This window comes from Cebus imitator, unplaced genomic scaffold (assembly GCF_001604975.1).
Source record: "Cebus imitator isolate Cc_AM_T3 unplaced genomic scaffold, Cebus_imitator-1.0 Scaffold2, whole genome shotgun sequence".
Lineage (NCBI taxonomy): Eukaryota > Metazoa > Chordata > Mammalia > Primates > Cebidae > Cebus > Cebus imitator.
In genome coordinates this window covers 1,004,632-1,021,605 of record NW_016107317.1, presented here as the reverse complement: position 1 = coordinate 1,021,605, position 16,974 = coordinate 1,004,632, and the positions used below count along the sequence as shown (strand labels likewise).

Sequence of the window (16,974 nt, the reverse complement as noted above, 5' to 3'; positions counted from 1 at the left end):
CATCGCTGGCCCGCCCTCTCGCCGCCCCCTCGTCTCCCCGCCCCGCCCCCTAGTCTCGCTTCCCAGCCTTCCCTCTCCGCCCCACTCGCCTCTGTCCCGCCCACCTGCCTCACCGCCCGGCCCCCTGGCCGCCCCGCCCTCTGGCCCCTCCCTCTAGCCCGCCTCTCGCTTCATTGCTCACCGCCCTGCTGCCCTGCCACCCTACCCCCTGTAGTGGCCCCCAGTGGTGCTCCATCGACCCGCCACCTCACGTCCTCCCGGGAGTCGGGAGAGTCTCGGCTACAACATGTTGGGCATGATCAAGAACTCGCTGTTTGGAAGCGTAGAGACGTGGCCTTGGCAGGTCCTAAGCAAAGGGGACAAGGTAGGCCCGTAGGGTTGCCAAGGACCTGAAGGGTGGCTGCGTCCCACCCCCACCCTCATCGGGGCTGCAGCGGGTGCTGAGGGGCAGGTGGGGCAGGAATGTGCTATCGAAGGTGCGTTCTGGTGTCTGTCGCGAGTGCGGCCCTCCGACGCCCAGCACTAGGACTGGGAAGGAGAGAAGTGAGTGGTCCCCCTGCAGCCGGTGGTGGGAGGAGCAGGCTAAAGAGGAGAGATTGATCCAAGGGGAGAATCCCAACTTGGCGAGTTGGGCACTGCTGTTGAATGCATTCTTTCGTTTAAATATTCCAAACATTCTGAACAGTTTTATTTGTTGAGAGACATTCGCTTGCAGAAATGAGCGTCGCAAGAAGCTCCAAAGTACTAGAGAACTGAGTACAGTAGCACCCCTTATCCGCGGTTTCAGTTACCCGCGGTCCGTAACTATTAAATGGAAAATTCCAGAAAAACAGAAGTCCTAAGTTTTAAGTTTCTGGCCATTCTGCATAGCAGGATGAAATCTTGATCCCTGGGACCAGAATGCCCTTTTGTCCAAGGGTCAGCCTGCTATGTCTGTAACCCGCCCTTAGTTACTTAGTAGCTAGCGTGGTGATCAGATCGATTGTGGCGGTATTGCAGTGCTTGTGTTCAAGTAACCCTAATTGTACATAATAATGGCCCCAAAATGCAAGCTTAGCAATGCTGGCATATTGTTACAATTGCTTTATTTTATTATTAATTGTTAATCTCTTACTGTGTCTAATTTATAGGTTAAACTTTATCTTAAGTATGCATGTACAGGAAAAAACATAGTAGATACAGGGTTCAGTTCTGCCCACCATTTCGGGTATCCACTTCAGGGCTTGGAAGGTATCTGCTATGGATAAGGGGGGACTACTGTGTAAAAGAACAAGATCTGTGCAGAATAGATGTAAATGTAGGCAGGAAGCACAGGGGCAGTGAATTCTGCCGGGGAGCTAAGATGGGGCCTTCAGTGGAGTGTCCTGAGCTGGGCCTCAGGGATGTGTAGCAGTGCACGCAACAGATAAGGGCATGCACAAAGGCCGAGAGCTGTACCATTGCTTTTGGCCAATTATATCTGCTGGAGTTGGGTACCTAGAATACAGATTGAGTGAGAAGAGCCATAGTTGCTGTCTTCCCCCAAATTTATATCAGTGCTAACATGGGCTAACTGAACTCTACCCCTGAAAACAAGGAATCTGCTGCTAGATTATAATCTCCTGGTGGACAGGTAGTTTGTACAGTGCAGCTCTATACAGAGCTCCCAATACGATGCCTCATTTGTGAAAGGACTGCATTGCCTGGGGGCCAAGTTCTGATACCTAGTGCAATGATCTTCATATCACAAAAGCCCTCAATTAGACTCTAATCTGAACTCTTCGAGCAACCAAAGGCCTTTCACCTGTTCTTATCTCTGTTTCCCCAGCTCTATGTACAATGAACAGTTTAGCCCTAATCAGAGGTCACACATTTGAATGCCTGCAGCAGCCAGGCAGGTAATGGAAATGGGTGAAGCTGGCTGTTTTAGGCTTTAAGGCATGGTGGAGACTGTGGCAAATTAGAAGTGAGCTCAGGTTCCCATCTATAAAGGGCAGTTCCAGCCACCTGTTGCTATGTAGTGATGTGGTATGAAACAGCGTTGCCAAATTTTTAAGGAAAACCATATATCCAAATTCTTATGTGAAATCACCCAATTTAAAATTAATTCAACAAAAAATATTTTTCAAGTGCTATGTGCCAGGCACTCTTCTAGGCAATGGGGATAAAAGAGTAAAACCAGCAGAAGTCTTTGCCCTCATGGAACTTAGGTTTTATTGGCTAATGAAAAAATAAAATATGTCATGGATCAGATGGTGATCAGTGCTGTGAAGAAAAGCAAGCAGGGAAGGGGAGTGAGGAATAGGGAGTGTTAGGAGTGAGGCTGTGGTTTTGAGTAGGGCAACTAACATAGTTGTGCACAGGCTGGACACAAGTCCAATAGGATGCCAGTGATTAATATCGGTCCTGCTCTCAGCATCCAAAAGACTCACCCAAGCCAACACAGAGAGCTGCCCGTCCTCCTCCCTAGGCAGCGAAGAAGGCACCTGTTAAGGTCTGCAGCATCACTGGCCTCCCCACCAAGTAGTTGCACCACCCAAAACCACAGCCTTTCTCCTAACACTCAGCCTTGATGAAGGTTCCTGTGGTTCTAACACTTAAAGAATCCACGTGTTCTTGTTTTTTGTCGTGGAATGGGGCTCGCTTTGTCTTTTTGGGTTGATGATGACGGCCCACGCAGGCGGAGGGTCTGGGCTGGTCCATGGCCTGTGCCCTCGGATTCCTTCCTCACCCATCCCCTGCTCTGCTGCCTCCCTGTGGAGTTGAGGCTCTGTTTCCCAGGCCAGATGTCAGCTGGCTCCCAGCTAGGTTGGCTCAGTGAGAGGCACTACTGGGAGATAGGAAGAAGGGTGAAAGCAGAGTATTTCTCCTCCTCCTTCTCCACCCTGTCAGATCTCTATCCTACTAGGAGCTTCTCTGTGGCTTTGGCTTTGACTACACAGGCTACCATGGTTCTAGCTTCTATCCAGTAATCTATGTATCTGAACTTAGGTAATAGGCAAGCCTCCCTCCATCTCTCCTAGGGTGCTTACTAACCTCTAGGTTGCCTCTCTGTCCCCTGCTGGCATCTCAGCCCCTCTGTTATCTGTGTAACCAATTCCTTGCATCAAGATGCCTCTGCTCTAAATACAGTAGTAGTTTCTGTTTCCTGTTTGACTCTTATTGATACAACGTCACCTGCTGTTAATTTGGGGTCTTTGGGATAAGCAGAAGTCCCTAATAAGCATCTTCCCTCAGTGTTTGATGGGAATATGGGGCCATATGGGATACTGGTACCATGCTAAAGCAAATCATTTAACCCAAATGAACCTCAGTTTCAACAGCTGTAAAATGGGTATATCTTTTCCATCTATTTCCAGAGTTACTATAAATATTAATTTTTTTTTTTTTTTTGAGATGGAGTTTTGCTCTTGTTACCCAGGCTGGAGTGCAATGGCGCAATCTCGGCTCACTGCGACCTCCGCCTCCTGGGTTCAGGCAAGTCTCCTGCCTCAGCCTCCTGAGTAGCTGGAATTACAGGCACAGGCCACCATGCCCAGCTAATTTTTTGTATTTTTAGTAGAGACGGGGTTTCACCGTGTTGACCAGGATGGTCTTGATCTCTTGACCTCGTGATCCACCCGCCTCAGCCTCCCAAAGTGCTGGGATTACAGGCGTGAGCCACCCGGCCAAATATTAATTTTTTTAAAATTTTTAAATACTTTTTCTTTCACCATCTGACCAAGAAATATTAAATTCTTTAAAACCGTGAAAACATTTTGTAAAGTAATATACTCTACAAACATAGTAATAGCATTATATTAGTGCTCATCTCAGCTTCATTCTTTCTAGCTGTGTGGTCACAGGAAAACTTAGCCCCTCTGAAGCTAATTGTGAGAAAAAATAATAGTTCATATCTTAATAGATTGTTTGAAGTTCAAATGAGATAACCACTTATAAAATTGTTCAACACTAGTACTTGGTTGGAGATGATGATGGTTAGCTTCCCCCTAATTTTACAATAAATTTTGAATAAGTTACTTATCCCCTGTGAGCCTTTGCATTCCTCAACTCTAAGATGAGAATAACAATACCAATGTGAAATTAATTAATTATGCATAGATACTTGTAAACCTTTTTTTAAAAATATACAAATTTAATGGTATTATTATTTTTGAAGAGAGCCTGTCCCTGAAATTACCTCTTTTATCCTAGAAACAGCCTGAGTCAGAAACTGTTGGCCACCCTCCTGGGCAAATGGATGGCATACCATGTTCCCCATATAGCATAGGCTTCAGGCTCACCAGATGTTCAGGACTGATTCCAGGTACTTGGCAGGGAGGCCAGTGCTGCTGCAGACCTTATCAGATGCCTTCTTCATTGCTCAGGGATGGAGGAGGATAGACAACTCTCTGTGATGGATTGGGTGTGCCTTTGGATGCTCAGTGTAGTACCGATATTAATAACTGACATCCTTATCGGATTTGCGTCCGGCCTGTGCACACAGGTTAGGATGTGATAGCCTGGCTTTGAGTCCTGGCTCCACCATTCACCCACTGCAGTTTGGGCATGTTACTTAAACTCTTGTTCCCCAGTTTCATCTGAAAATGAAGATTAAAGCACTAACTTCTTCACAGGGTTATAGGAGGAATTGAATGAATGAATCCACGTAAAGCATTTAAAATAACACAGACAAACAGAAAGTATACTCTGTTAAGTTAATTATTATGATGAGTATATTCTTGTAATGAGAAAGCAGGCTTCCATCCTTAGCATGTATACCTACTACATGAAGTGGCAAGAAAAAAACTGACCTTTCAACGGAGTTGCAAATCCCATAGCCAGAGGCATTCTTGCTAGACCTTTGTCTGGGACTTGAACTTGACCAAGGTTCCCACTGAATGTTGAAAATTGGTTTTTGTAGCCACAGGCCAAAATCCCCATCTAGGAACTGATTGGGAGCATAGGATAATGGAGATGGGGTGAAGGAGGGCTATTGTGTTCCATGTCAAAAGCAAATGCACCAAAGATGTTAAATTTTAAGAATCAAGACTGTGTTAACTTAGCTGCCTTATTCTCTACAGCAATACAGAATTCTAGTTAAATAAATTTAAATAGAGCTCCCTGGAGAACTAGAATAGTTTTACAATTCCATCTCTCAAGCCTGACTTTTCACAGTGGTCCAGTGGTTCAAATGAGTGGATTTGGATACAGATGCTATGAAAACAAGTGATCCCTGCACCAGAACTGGTTTAATATATTGTGGCCCAGCTTTTCTCCATGAGATCCTATTAGACGAGGTCCTCATCTCTCTGCCTACCTATTGCAGCCATTGTATTCATTGTCATTAGAGTAAAAACAGGTTTTACTCTGCATCTCCCCTTTCTCACAAATATTTCTAGAGTGCCTACAATATGCAAGATGTGGTACATCCAGGTACAGAGAGATACAGCGGTAAACAAGAGAAACAGTCCTGACCCTGTGGGACTTAGGGGTGGAGGTGGGAACTTAACACATTATTTAATTATAATTAAAATAAGTATTGTGTTATGAAAATACAAGGGTGGGTAAGAATATCATGGGGGAACCTGTTTTAGGTCAGGATCCTTTCTGAGGAAGTAACTTTAGGTTGGAACCTGTTAGATGAATAGGGAGGACACCAGACAAAGGCAGGAGGAGAATGCTCCAGGGAGAGGGAGTAGCAGACACAAAGGCCCTGGTGTGGAAATGACCATGGCATTAATGGAAAGAGCAGAAAGCTGCAGAGCAGGTGCTGTGGGTGTGGCTGGCAAAGTAGGTAAAAGCTCAGTGGTGCCTGCATCACCAAAGGCAGGTTAAGAACTTGGTGAAGGAATGCCTTTACACGGGCGATTAATTAACACAGTTACATTGGTGTAGAGTGCCCTATACATGCTCTCTGGACAATGCCAACCTCATTCACAGCTCTGGTCTCCCCTTACACTGATGACTCCCAAATTTACACCTCTATGCCCGTCCCCTGCTGAGCTCCAAACCTGTGTGTCCAACTGCTCAGTGGACAGTTTGCTCATCTACATCAGGAGGAGATTAACTGATGGACACATAAGACCCCTTCCAGCTCTAGAGTTATCTGACTTTAGGGGTTCATAGAAAGGAGGATCACTCCGGAGGAGGAGGAGGTGGAGTTGAGTCAAGCCTTAAAGAATGATAGGTGTGGCTGGGCGCGGTGGCTCACGCCTGTAATCCCAGCACTTTGGGAGGCCGAGGTGGGTGGATCACGAGGTCAAGAGATAGAGACCATCCTGGTCAACATGGTGAAACCCCGTCTCTACTAAAAATACAAAAAATGAGCTGGGCATGGTGGCGCATGCCTATAATCCCAGCTACTCAGGAGGCTGAGGCAGGAGAATTGCCTGAACCCAGGAGGCGGAGGTTGCGGTGAGCCGAGATCGCGCCATTGCACTCCAGCCTGGGTAACAAGAGCGAAACTCCGTCTCAAAAAAAAGAATGATAGGTGTATCATGAGGGACTTGGCTCTCCGAGACAAGCTGGAGTCCCTTCTTGGCAGTGTTTCTTTCCTTGCTGTGGACTTGCCGCCTGGAGAACAGGCTGAGAGCCCAGATCACTTGAGCGATTTTCTAGATCTCTTTTCTGTTGCAGTCACCCTCCACTGAAGATTCAGACACACTTGCAAAATCCTATGTTTAGGTCACAAGTGTCAGTTGAACTAATTTAGGGAAGATGAACTGGCTTGCTATCAAATCACCATCACTGGACTAATGGTTACAAAATCCAACTCCCACAACAGCCTCTGCGTTCTTCTGGGATCTGGCCCCTGCCAGAATACCTTTGTATGCCCTGCTTGACAGTCTTTGCTCCAGCCACAACTATCTGTACTCTTTGTACTCACAATCATCATACTGTTCTTGACTTCTCCTCATTTACTCCTGTGGTGCTCATTACCTGGAATCCCCTCCCTTAACAATCAGAGCATTTACTGCATTATACAGTAATTTGTGTAATTCTCCTCACCACCCTCCTAATTATCCCTATCATATTAGTCTCCAAATCTGTAGCGCCTGGCAGAGGTTTTTGATTGTTTATTCCATGAATCAATGAATTAGTGACTGAACGTCCAGTTGGGTAGTCTGTAAACATCTCAAAGTCAGCCTGACCTTCCCAAACATGTTACCACATACACCCATGCCCCTCAAACTAACCTAAGTAGTCCTTACCTGTGTTCCCATACTGCCCTGGCATGCCTTGCCCCCTAGAAATATTATCAGATGATAACCTTCTGTTTTCCCGGCATCTTCCCTTATTAGGCCATGCTGATCCTGATATCAGAAACCAAATCTTTCATCTCTGTCTTGTATCACCTGGAACAATGTTCAGCACAGAATAGATGCTCAGTAATTGTTGGCTAAATGAATAAAAGGAGAAAAGAGACCAAAGGAGAGAGCCAGTTAGCTCTTTCTCCAGTGAGATCTTGTCATTGGTTTTCCCATTTGTAAAATAAGTAACTGCATAAAATGACTTCTGATACCTCTATTCTGAATTTGACATGGGCATACAACTGTCTGCCCAAAGTATCTAATATAGTGGCTAAAGAGAGAGGTTACGGACTGGGCAACAGTGCAAGACCCCATCTGAAAGAGAGAGAGAGACAGAGAGAGAGAGAGAGAGAGAGGGAGAGGAAAAGTTTTTTAAAAAGCAAAGACACTTTGGGAGGCTGATGTAGGTGGATTGGATTGCTCAGGAGTTTGAGACCAGCTTGGGCAACATGGAAGAAACCCTGTCTCTACAAAAGAAGACAGAAAAAGAAATACAAAAATATTAGCTGGGCATGGTGGCACACACCTATAGTCTCAGCAACTCAGGAGGATGAGGTGGGAGGATCATGTGAGCCCAGGAGGTTGAGGCTACAGTGAGCCAAGATTGTGCCCACTGCACTCCAGCCTGAGCAACAGTGAGACCCTGCTCAAAAAAAAACGACAAAGAGAGAGAGAAGGGGAGGGGAGGGGAGGGGAGTGGAGAGGAGGGGAGGGAAGAGGAGGGGAGGGGAAGGAAGGTTAGGTTTAAATGCTCACTTCATCCCACACTTGTAGTCCCAGCTACTCAGGAGGATGAGGTGGGAGGATCATGTGAGCCCAGGAGGTTGAGGCTACAGTGAGTCAACATTGCACCACTGCACTCCAGCCTGAGCAACAGTGAGACTGTCTCAAAAAAAAAAAAAAAAAGAGAGAGAGAGAGAAGAGGAGGAGAGGGAGAGGGGGAGAGGGAGGGGGAGGGGGAGGAGAGAGGTTTAAATGCTCACTTCACCCCCCATAGCTATAGAGAACCTTGCAACAAGTATTAGACTGGAGTAAACTGGAGTTTGGGAACTGGAATTTTTGTTTCAGTTTCACCATTCAATAGTCACATCACTTTGAGCAACTCAGTCTCTCTGGTTCTTCATTTTCTCCTTGATAAAATTAGTTAGCTTAGGTAAACTTTAAAACCATTTTAAGTTCTGAACTTCTGTGATTCACAGGATAGTGTTTCTGGAATTTAAAACATTACAAGTGTCAAGAGTAAGTACGCTCTCAAATGAAAGGGGAGTTCTGGAATTCTCTGATGCAACAGAAAGAGCAAAACACCTTAAGTTTACTTAACAGTTTGCTACTGAAGACTCTTTGGAAATGTCAGATTCACCAGATGGAGGGCTTCACAGCAGCCTCAGAATGAGTCATCACAGTGCCCCAAAGTCAAGGCTGACTTGCTGCCTCATGATTCCTGGTCTGGCGCAATTTCCTCTTCCCCATGTGAAGAGGGTTTTAAGCACAAACGTGGCACTCTGGGTTAAAATTACAGTATTAAAGCTGGGCATGGTGGCTCACACCTGTAATCCCAGCACTTTGGGAGGCTGACATGGGCAGAACACCTGAGGTCAGGAGTTCGAGAGCAGTCTGTCTAACATGGCAAAACCCCATCTCTGCTGAAAATACAAAAATTAGCCAGGAATGGTGGTGTGTGCCTATAAGCTTAGCTACTTGGGAGGCCGAGGCAGGAGAATCGCTTGAACCTGAGAGGTGAAGGTTACAGTAAGCAGAGACCACACCACTGCACTCCAGCCTAGGTGATAGAGCGAGACTCTGTCTCAAAAAACAACAACAAAAAGAAATATTAAATATGCTCATTCAGAGTACACTTGCCACTCACAGTCCTACAGTCCTGCCCTCCTCCAGAGGCACCTTCTGTTCCTTTGGGAGTCACACCCTCTTCCCTAGATGAGAATCTTCAGTCTGGGATATTATATGAACATCTATTTGACCAGTCTAGGGCAGCCAGGTTCCCAACCATGTGTCTGTTTTTCATAATCATTGTTAGGAGAGACAGAACCTTAAACAAATATCTGTTGCACTTCTAACATGCAAAGCTCTGCAGTATAGTTTCTGCCTTTATTGCAGATTGTTAAAACTATAATAATCTTTCATTACTAGACAGTAAGATGAACATAGACCAACTTTTCTTCTTCTGATGGGATAGAATAAAATTCACTCCAGTACAGCAGAAGAAAAGAAAGCAGGATAGGGGAAGGAACAACAACAAAAAAAGAACCAGGATGCATCCCATCCATAAGGATAAAGCATTACTTTGTGAAACTTTAACTAAGCAGACGGTAAAAAATGCTTTCCTTCTTATGGATTGTGATTTTTTTTTTTTTTAAGTTTGAAGAACACTGCCTTTCAGTATATCCAGGAATATAAAATTAAATTATATGAGCGATCACATGGCAAGGAGCAGCAGGTATGCTGAAGGAAAGCTGCAGGGGTCCATACTGGGTCTCAACACCAGGGAAGGGGTAGTACAAGGACAGGGACTCAGTGCAGAAAGTGGTGATGCAGAGATGAAAGAAGGATTTGTGTGAAAAGAGACAGCAGAGCTGAGCATTAAGCAGGTTAGGTAGAGAGATAAGAGTTAGGGAGAGTATATAATGTGTCTGGGAGCGCAGTGTGACCAGAACTGCAGTCAGCCCTTCCTGTCTGTGGATTCTGGATCCACAGATTCAACCAACCATGGATGGAAAATATTCAAAACATAGTAATAGCAATACAGCAATAAAAAATATATAAATCAACAATAGAGGCCCAGTGGGTTCACCTTGCCCGCTGCGTAGAAAGAACCAATTTATCAAGACAGGGAATTGCGATGGAGAAAGAATAATTCACACAGAGCTGGCTGTGCAGAGACCAGAGTTTTATTATTACTCAAATCAGTCTCCTTGAGTATTCGGGGATGAGAGTTTTTAAGGATAATTTGGCGGGTAGGGACTTGGGAAGTGGAGAGTGCTGACTGGTCATGTTGGAGATGAAATCATGGGACGGTTGAAGTTAGGTTTTCTTGCTGTCTTCTGTCACTCAGTGCAAAGGCAGAACTGTTTGGTTCAGATTACTGGTCTGGGTGATGTCAGCTGATCCACTGAGTGCAGGGTCTGCAAAATATCGCAAGCACTGATCTTGGGATTTACAACAGTGATGTTATCCCCAGGAGCAATTTGAGGAGGTTCAGACTCTTGGAGCCAGAGGCTTCATGACCCCTAATTTGTAATTTCTAATCCTTAGCTAATTTGTTAGTCCTGCAAAGGCAAACTGAACCTCGGGCAAGAAGGGGGTCTTATTAGGAAAGGGCTGTCATCAGTTTTGTTTCAGTCAAACCATGAACTGATTTCCTTCCCAAAGTTAGTTTGGCCTGTGCCCAGAAATCCACAAGAACAGCTTAAGGGTTAGAAGCAAGATAGAGTAGGTTAGGTCTAATTTCTTTCACTGTCATAATTTCCTCCGTTATAATTTTGCAAACTAAGGCAGTTTTAATTGTGACTCATGCCTATAATCCCAACACTGGGAGGCCAAGACAGGAGGATTGCTTGAGCCCAGAGGCTTGAAACCAGCCTGGGCAACATAGGGCAACTCTACCAAAAAAAAAAAACACACACAAAAAAAACGTTTTAATTAGCAGGGCATGGTGGCGTGCACCTGTGGTTCCACTTACTCAGGAGGCCAAAGTAGGAGGATCACTTGAGCGCAGGAGGTCAAGGCTAGTGAGTCACGATCGTATCACTGCATACCAGCCTGGGTGACAGGCTGTCTCTAAAATAAATAAATAAATAAAATTTTGAATAGCAACTATTTGCTTGTCATTTACATTGTATTATTATAAGTAATGTAGAGATAATTTAAAGTGTATAGGAGGATGTGTGGGCGTTATATGCAAAATACTACACCATTTTATATCAGGGACTTGAGCATCCATGGATTTTGGTGTCCATAGAGGCCCTGGATGCCAAGGATGCCAAGGGACAACTGAACTCTGATTCTTCTTGAATTGCAGCCCTCCTACTAGAATGAGCCTAATCTTGAGGGCTTCACAGTTTTGTTGGATTGTCGTCATATTTTTTGTTTCCTCCCATCTAGGTTTTTCTTTTCTTCTTTTTTTTTTTTTCTTTCTTTCTTTCTTTCTTTCTTTTTTAACTTTATCTTCCAACCTTTTTACTGAATTTTTCTTCTCTGTTATCAGATTTTTAATTTCCGAGAAGTCTTTTGGTCTCTGAATGTTCCGTTTTTGTAGCATTCTGGCATTTCAGGATGCCGTATCTTCTCTTATCTCCCCAAGAATATCGAGTATAAGAATTTCCTGCTTTGGATGTTGTCTCTACAGGAATCCCGGAATCTATTTCTCATGGCTCTTTATACTCAGGCCTGTCCCTTCTACTCTATGGCCGGATGCACCAAGGAAAGTTTCTTAGCCCCCGTACCTCCCGTAGCTGGACAGTTACTGCTTCTGGAGACATCACAAGTTGCTACTTCATACCTCTTAAACACTGTACCTTCTCTCTCTCTAGGAAGAAGTCTCCTATGAAGAAAGGGCCTGTGAAGGAGGCAAGTTTGCCACAGTAGAAGTGACAGATAAGCCTGTGGATGAGGCTTTACGGGAAGCAATGCCCAAGGTTGCAAAGTACGCGGGGGGCACCAATGACAAGGGTGAGTACCCCTGCAGGAAGTGGCTCTGGTCTCAGGGGCCAGCTTTGCAAGGTCTCACTTCATCAAGGGTAAACACAAGTGAGGGGCTACAAGGCACCTGCAGCACCTGTTTCAGTGGCCCATGAACCTCCTGCACTGCGTGAACAAGGAGTTTATTACAGGATTCTGAGGGAAACCCCCAGCCTGTCCCTCACTTGAAGGCATCCCTGCTCAATATCTCCAAGTTCCTGCTTCACTCCCAGGTGTGGGACCATATGCTCTATTTTTTTTTTAACCCTGCAGTGCTTATTATGTCTTTGGATTGGTTGACTAGGTGACGTGTGCCCACTGTAAGTCAAGCCACAGCACAAGGCAAGGCCAGTATCAGGCTAGAGATCCCCAGAGTCAACCCCCTGGTAGCTCAGATTCTGCTGGGCCCTGAGGTTCAGTGAGCAATGAGGTTCCAGACCCTGTCTGGCAAATGAAGGGTCTGAGAATTCTTAGGCCATCCTACTCTTAAAAACTCGGCAGTTCAGGCCAGACGTGGTGGCTCACGCCTGTAATCCCAACACTTTGGGAGGCCGAGGTGGGCAGGCAGATCACCTGAGGTCGGGAGATCAAGACCAGCTTCACCACATGGAGAAACCCTGTCTTTACTAAAAGTACAAAATTAGCCGGCATGGTAGCACATGCCTATAATCGCAGCTACTCAGGAGGCTCAGGCAGGAGGATTGCTTGAACCCGGGAGGCAGAGGTTGCAGTGAGCCAAGATCGTGCCACTGTACTCCAGCCTGGCACCTGGTGACAGAGTGAGACTCTGCCTCAAAGAAAAAAAAAACTTGGCAGTTCAGGCTGGTCACCTCTCTACTTTTAAAACGATAAGCCTGAAGTCTCATGAAAGGTGTACCTGTTAGATATAAACCATATTTTAAAATGTGTTTTGGGCCTGCCTGACCCCACCAGCTCACCCCACCTTTGCTATAACGTCATGAGTTAAAATCACCTTCCCTTGACAGATGAGGAAACTGAGACACAGAGAGTCATGTGCTTTGTCCCAGTACAGCCAGCTGGAATTTGAACCTGTCTCTGCCTGGCTCCCAAGCCCCACCTTCACGCCCTTACCCCCATCCCGACCCTCAGGAGGTGTCCCCTACAAAGGGACCCTGTGTGACCGTGGCCTCAAGTCCTTTCTCTGAGTCCCTCTTGCCACTGGTGCCCAGCCTGGTCGTGGTATGTAAAAAAAAGAAAAAGAAAAAAAAAATGTGTTTGACTCATTAGCTCTCCAATTTGGGCAGCTCTTCGTAATCACTGCAAAACAAAAATGGGTCAGAAAGCAAGGGGGAAAAAAGAGATGTCGTGTTTAATATTTAAGATGTTTCTCAAGCTGTTAGAGAGACAGAAACATTTCTTAGCCTTAATAACATTTAAAAGGAGCTGCTCTGTCTATGGAGTAGCCATTCTTTTATTCCTTTACTTTCTTAATAAACTTGCTTTCAAAAAAAAGTTAAACATTTACTAGGACTAAAGTAATAAGGCTTTGGAAGATATGTTAACCTGTAAGAGGTCAGGAAGAAATCTTTTCCTTCTTAACACTGTCTTAACATTTTTTAAGATGAAAACATGTATAAGAATTATAAAGCTCACTAAAGAAAACCTTGAAAATAACAAAACAGTATTCCCTAATTCTCCCATTCAATACAATCAATGTTGTCTTTTGAATATCTATTTTTAGGGCTTTTTAATGTAATCTGTGTTCCTACAATTACATACCTGCTTCTGTTAGTTATCATTTCATAATTATTTTCCACTACTGCCAAACAGTCTTCTTAAGCATAATTCATAGCTATGTTATATTGCATCATGTGTCTATAATTTACCTAGACATACTCCTGTTTTGAACAGAATTTTAAATTCTGCTGTAACGAATATCTTATTACCTATAACCTTTTCCATGTTGTAGATGATTTCCTTAAAAATGACATTTTAAATAGAAAGTAATTGAATACTGGCTAAGCATGGTGGCTCACACCCGTAATCCCAGCACTTTGAGAGGCCAAGATGGGCAGATCACTTGAGGTCAGGAGTTCGAGACCAGCCTGGCCAACATAGGGAAACCCCATCTCTACTAAAAATACAAAAATAAGCTGGGCATGGTGGCACACACCTATAATCCCAGCTACTTGGAAGTAAGTCTGAGGCACAAGAATTATTTGAACCCAGGAGGCAGAGTTTGCAATAAGCCAAGATCGTGCCACTGCACTGCAGCCTGGGCAAGAGAGCAAGACTCTGTCAGAAAGAAAAGAACAGAAAAGAAAAGAAAGAAAGAGAGAGAAGGAGAGAAAGAGAGAAAGAAAAAGGAAGGAAGGAAGGAAGGAAAGAAAAGAAAAGAGAGAGAGAGAAAGAGTAAGGAAAGAAAGAAGGAAGGAGGGGAGGGAGGGAGGGAAAGAGAGAGGAAGAAAGAAATTTGATACTGATAATCTACAGTCTTGATATATATTGCCAAATAATTTTTTAGAGTTGTACTGGTGTACTGGTGGTACTCCTACCACCAGTGTATACAAATAAGAGGTATTCATGTATTTCTATGTATGTTTAACATTTAAAATGTTTACTGTTAATTTCAAGAACAAAAGATACCGTCTTGAAAGAAGAATGGAACTAATGTGTCTTCCACGGCACTGAGCAAGCTCTGCCTCTAATCCCTGCCCCACTCGGTGTTTTTGTGTTTTCAGGAATTGGGATGGGGATGACAGTCCCTATTTCCTTTGCCGTGTTCCCCAATGAAGATGGCTCTCTGCAGAAGAAATTAAAAGTCTGGTTCCGGATTCCAAACCAATTTCAAAGCGACCCACCAGCTCCCAGTGACAAAAGCGTTAAGATTGAGGAACGGGAAGGCATCACCGTCTATTCCACGTAAGGAGATTATCCTTCCAGCATCCCAGGGTGGCGCTTGATTCCCTAACCACTCCTTGCATCACCTCTAGCAAGCATTTACATCAAATTTTTATGGCATTAATTTAAATAGAAAATACTGAATCCTAACAGTTTCTCATTTTAATTTATTCAGGCTGCAGCGCACACACATTTGTATTTTATCAGAATAAATGCCTTGGCCAGTTGTCAAATTGATGGGTAGAGCTTAAGCTTTGCTTAAGCTTACAATCAATGTCTACATTCGCCATAGCAAGGTTCTGGGAGACTCAGCAAATATATTAAGTCAAGCCATGGTCTGGATTCATGGACACATGGGAAGCATAAAGGGCTAAAGAATACCTGATTTCTACCCCATACTCCCTTTGAATGCCAGAGAGCAGGGAGCATTTGCCAGAGCTGGGCTGCCACCCTGCTTGTTGTTCCGGAGCGGTAGTCATTTAAGCAGAGCGCACATCTATTCTACTGTCCTTCTGGTCCTGCTTCCAGGACTTCATGTGGGGTCATGTTCCCTTGACTATAGAGAATAGCAGGTGCAAGTGGTTACCAGTGGTTTTTATCCCTCGGGCTGCAACCTGCCCTCAGAAACCAAGTCTCTTCTAGATCATTGATGCCTTCCCATATTTGTTCAAATCCTCCTATGTGACGGGCACCAAACCAGGCTCAGGGGAAGACCAGAGTCTTCACCAGAAGCACCCATAGGTGGTTTGGTTCTGCTCAGGAGCAACCTCATGAAAAATTCATATACATATAATCTTGCACAGGACTGAGTGTTGGTCCACTTTCACTGCCCTGCTGCAACCCTGCACCTGCTGGTGGGACCATTTTCCCTGGAGCTCTGAGAATGTGTGAAGGCTCTGAGAATGTGAGCCTCACTGCTCACATTAGGTCTAGGGCAGTCCTAGGCCAGGTGTCCCCAGAGGACAGTGAATGTAATGCAGCTGGGAGCTGGCACCAGAGCCTCAGCTCCTGTGCTTCTTCTGCAGTCCTCATTCAGACTTCCCAGCTTCCCTGCAGAGGCTGTGGAGAAAGCAAATTAACTTAACAATATATTTTCCTAGGGTGAAGAAGTAAAGCACCTAGGGTGCAACATTTAAGGAAGCACTCACTCTCACAGCTATCCAAGTGCAGGATGGGAACTGAGAGTGAGCGCCTCTTTAAATCTTGCACCCTGGGTTAGATGTCTGCTTGTCTTTTCCATTCTTTTTCCTGTGTTTGGGAAGCAGCAGGTATAATATAATGAACTTGTATTTTATTTGATTTCCAGCTCTACTGCATAATAGCAGGATGATTCTTGGGAAGTTATTCAGCCACTTTAAAATTTAGCTTTTCCATTTGTTAAATGCTGATAATATAACCTTCTATATATGATGTGTATGTACGTGCATGTAATGTAACATTATAGGATTCTTGTTAAATATCTTTCAGTATTTACTAAGATACTATTTATATATTACCTAATGTTTATGACCTGAAGCAGGTTTCAGCAATTATTCCTTCTTTCTGTTCATTCTTATTTCATAAGGAATGAGATAAACATGATTGAATCAGTTCACATTAAGACTTCAAGCAGATGGGGCTGGTTTCTGATCATTTGTTTTACCAGACCCAGGGTAATAAGTGGATATAATTTTTTTTCTTTTGTCCTTAACTCTTTAGTATAGAAATTTTCAAACTTATAGAAAGGTAGAAGCATATAAGATCATGAAACTTTATGTGCCCATTCCCTACCTACAGCAATGATCAGCTCAAAGCCAATTCTGTGTCATGTGTATCTTCACAGCATCCACCCAGCCCTACCCTGGATTATTTTTAGGCAAATTCCAGACATTTTATTTCATACATAAATATTTCAGGTAACTACTAAAGATTTTTAAAAAATATAATCATTAATACCTTATTTCTTCTAAAATTTTGATAGTAATTCATTACTTATAATATAAAATATTCAGAGCTCAGATTTCCACCATTCTCTTATCATTTGTTTTAATATTTTGCTAGAATCTGGATCCAACTCAGATCTATCTATTTCAATTGGTCAGTGTTTGTTTTTTTTTTTTTTTTTTTTTTTTTTTTTTTTTTTTTTTTTTTTTTTTTTTTTTTTTTT

The 16,974-nt window shown here is 44.0% G+C and overlaps 1 protein-coding gene across 1 annotated transcript in view; it reads left to right on the top strand.

Moving 5' to 3' along the window:
• The first annotated feature begins 140 nt into the window (after nucleotides 1-140).
• The window catches only part of HEBP1 (heme binding protein 1), a 28,149-nt gene continuing 11,315 nt past the window's right edge, over nucleotides 141-16,974 (top strand). The window contains exons 1-4 of the mRNA XM_037738271.1: nucleotides 141-200; nucleotides 236-364; nucleotides 11,819-11,957; nucleotides 14,669-14,849. Coding sequence (XP_037594199.1) covers nucleotides 287-364; nucleotides 11,819-11,957; nucleotides 14,669-14,849 — 398 coding nt within the window. The 5' untranslated portion in view covers nucleotides 141-200; nucleotides 236-286. The remainder of the gene's footprint in view (nucleotides 201-235; nucleotides 365-11,818; nucleotides 11,958-14,668; nucleotides 14,850-16,974) is intronic.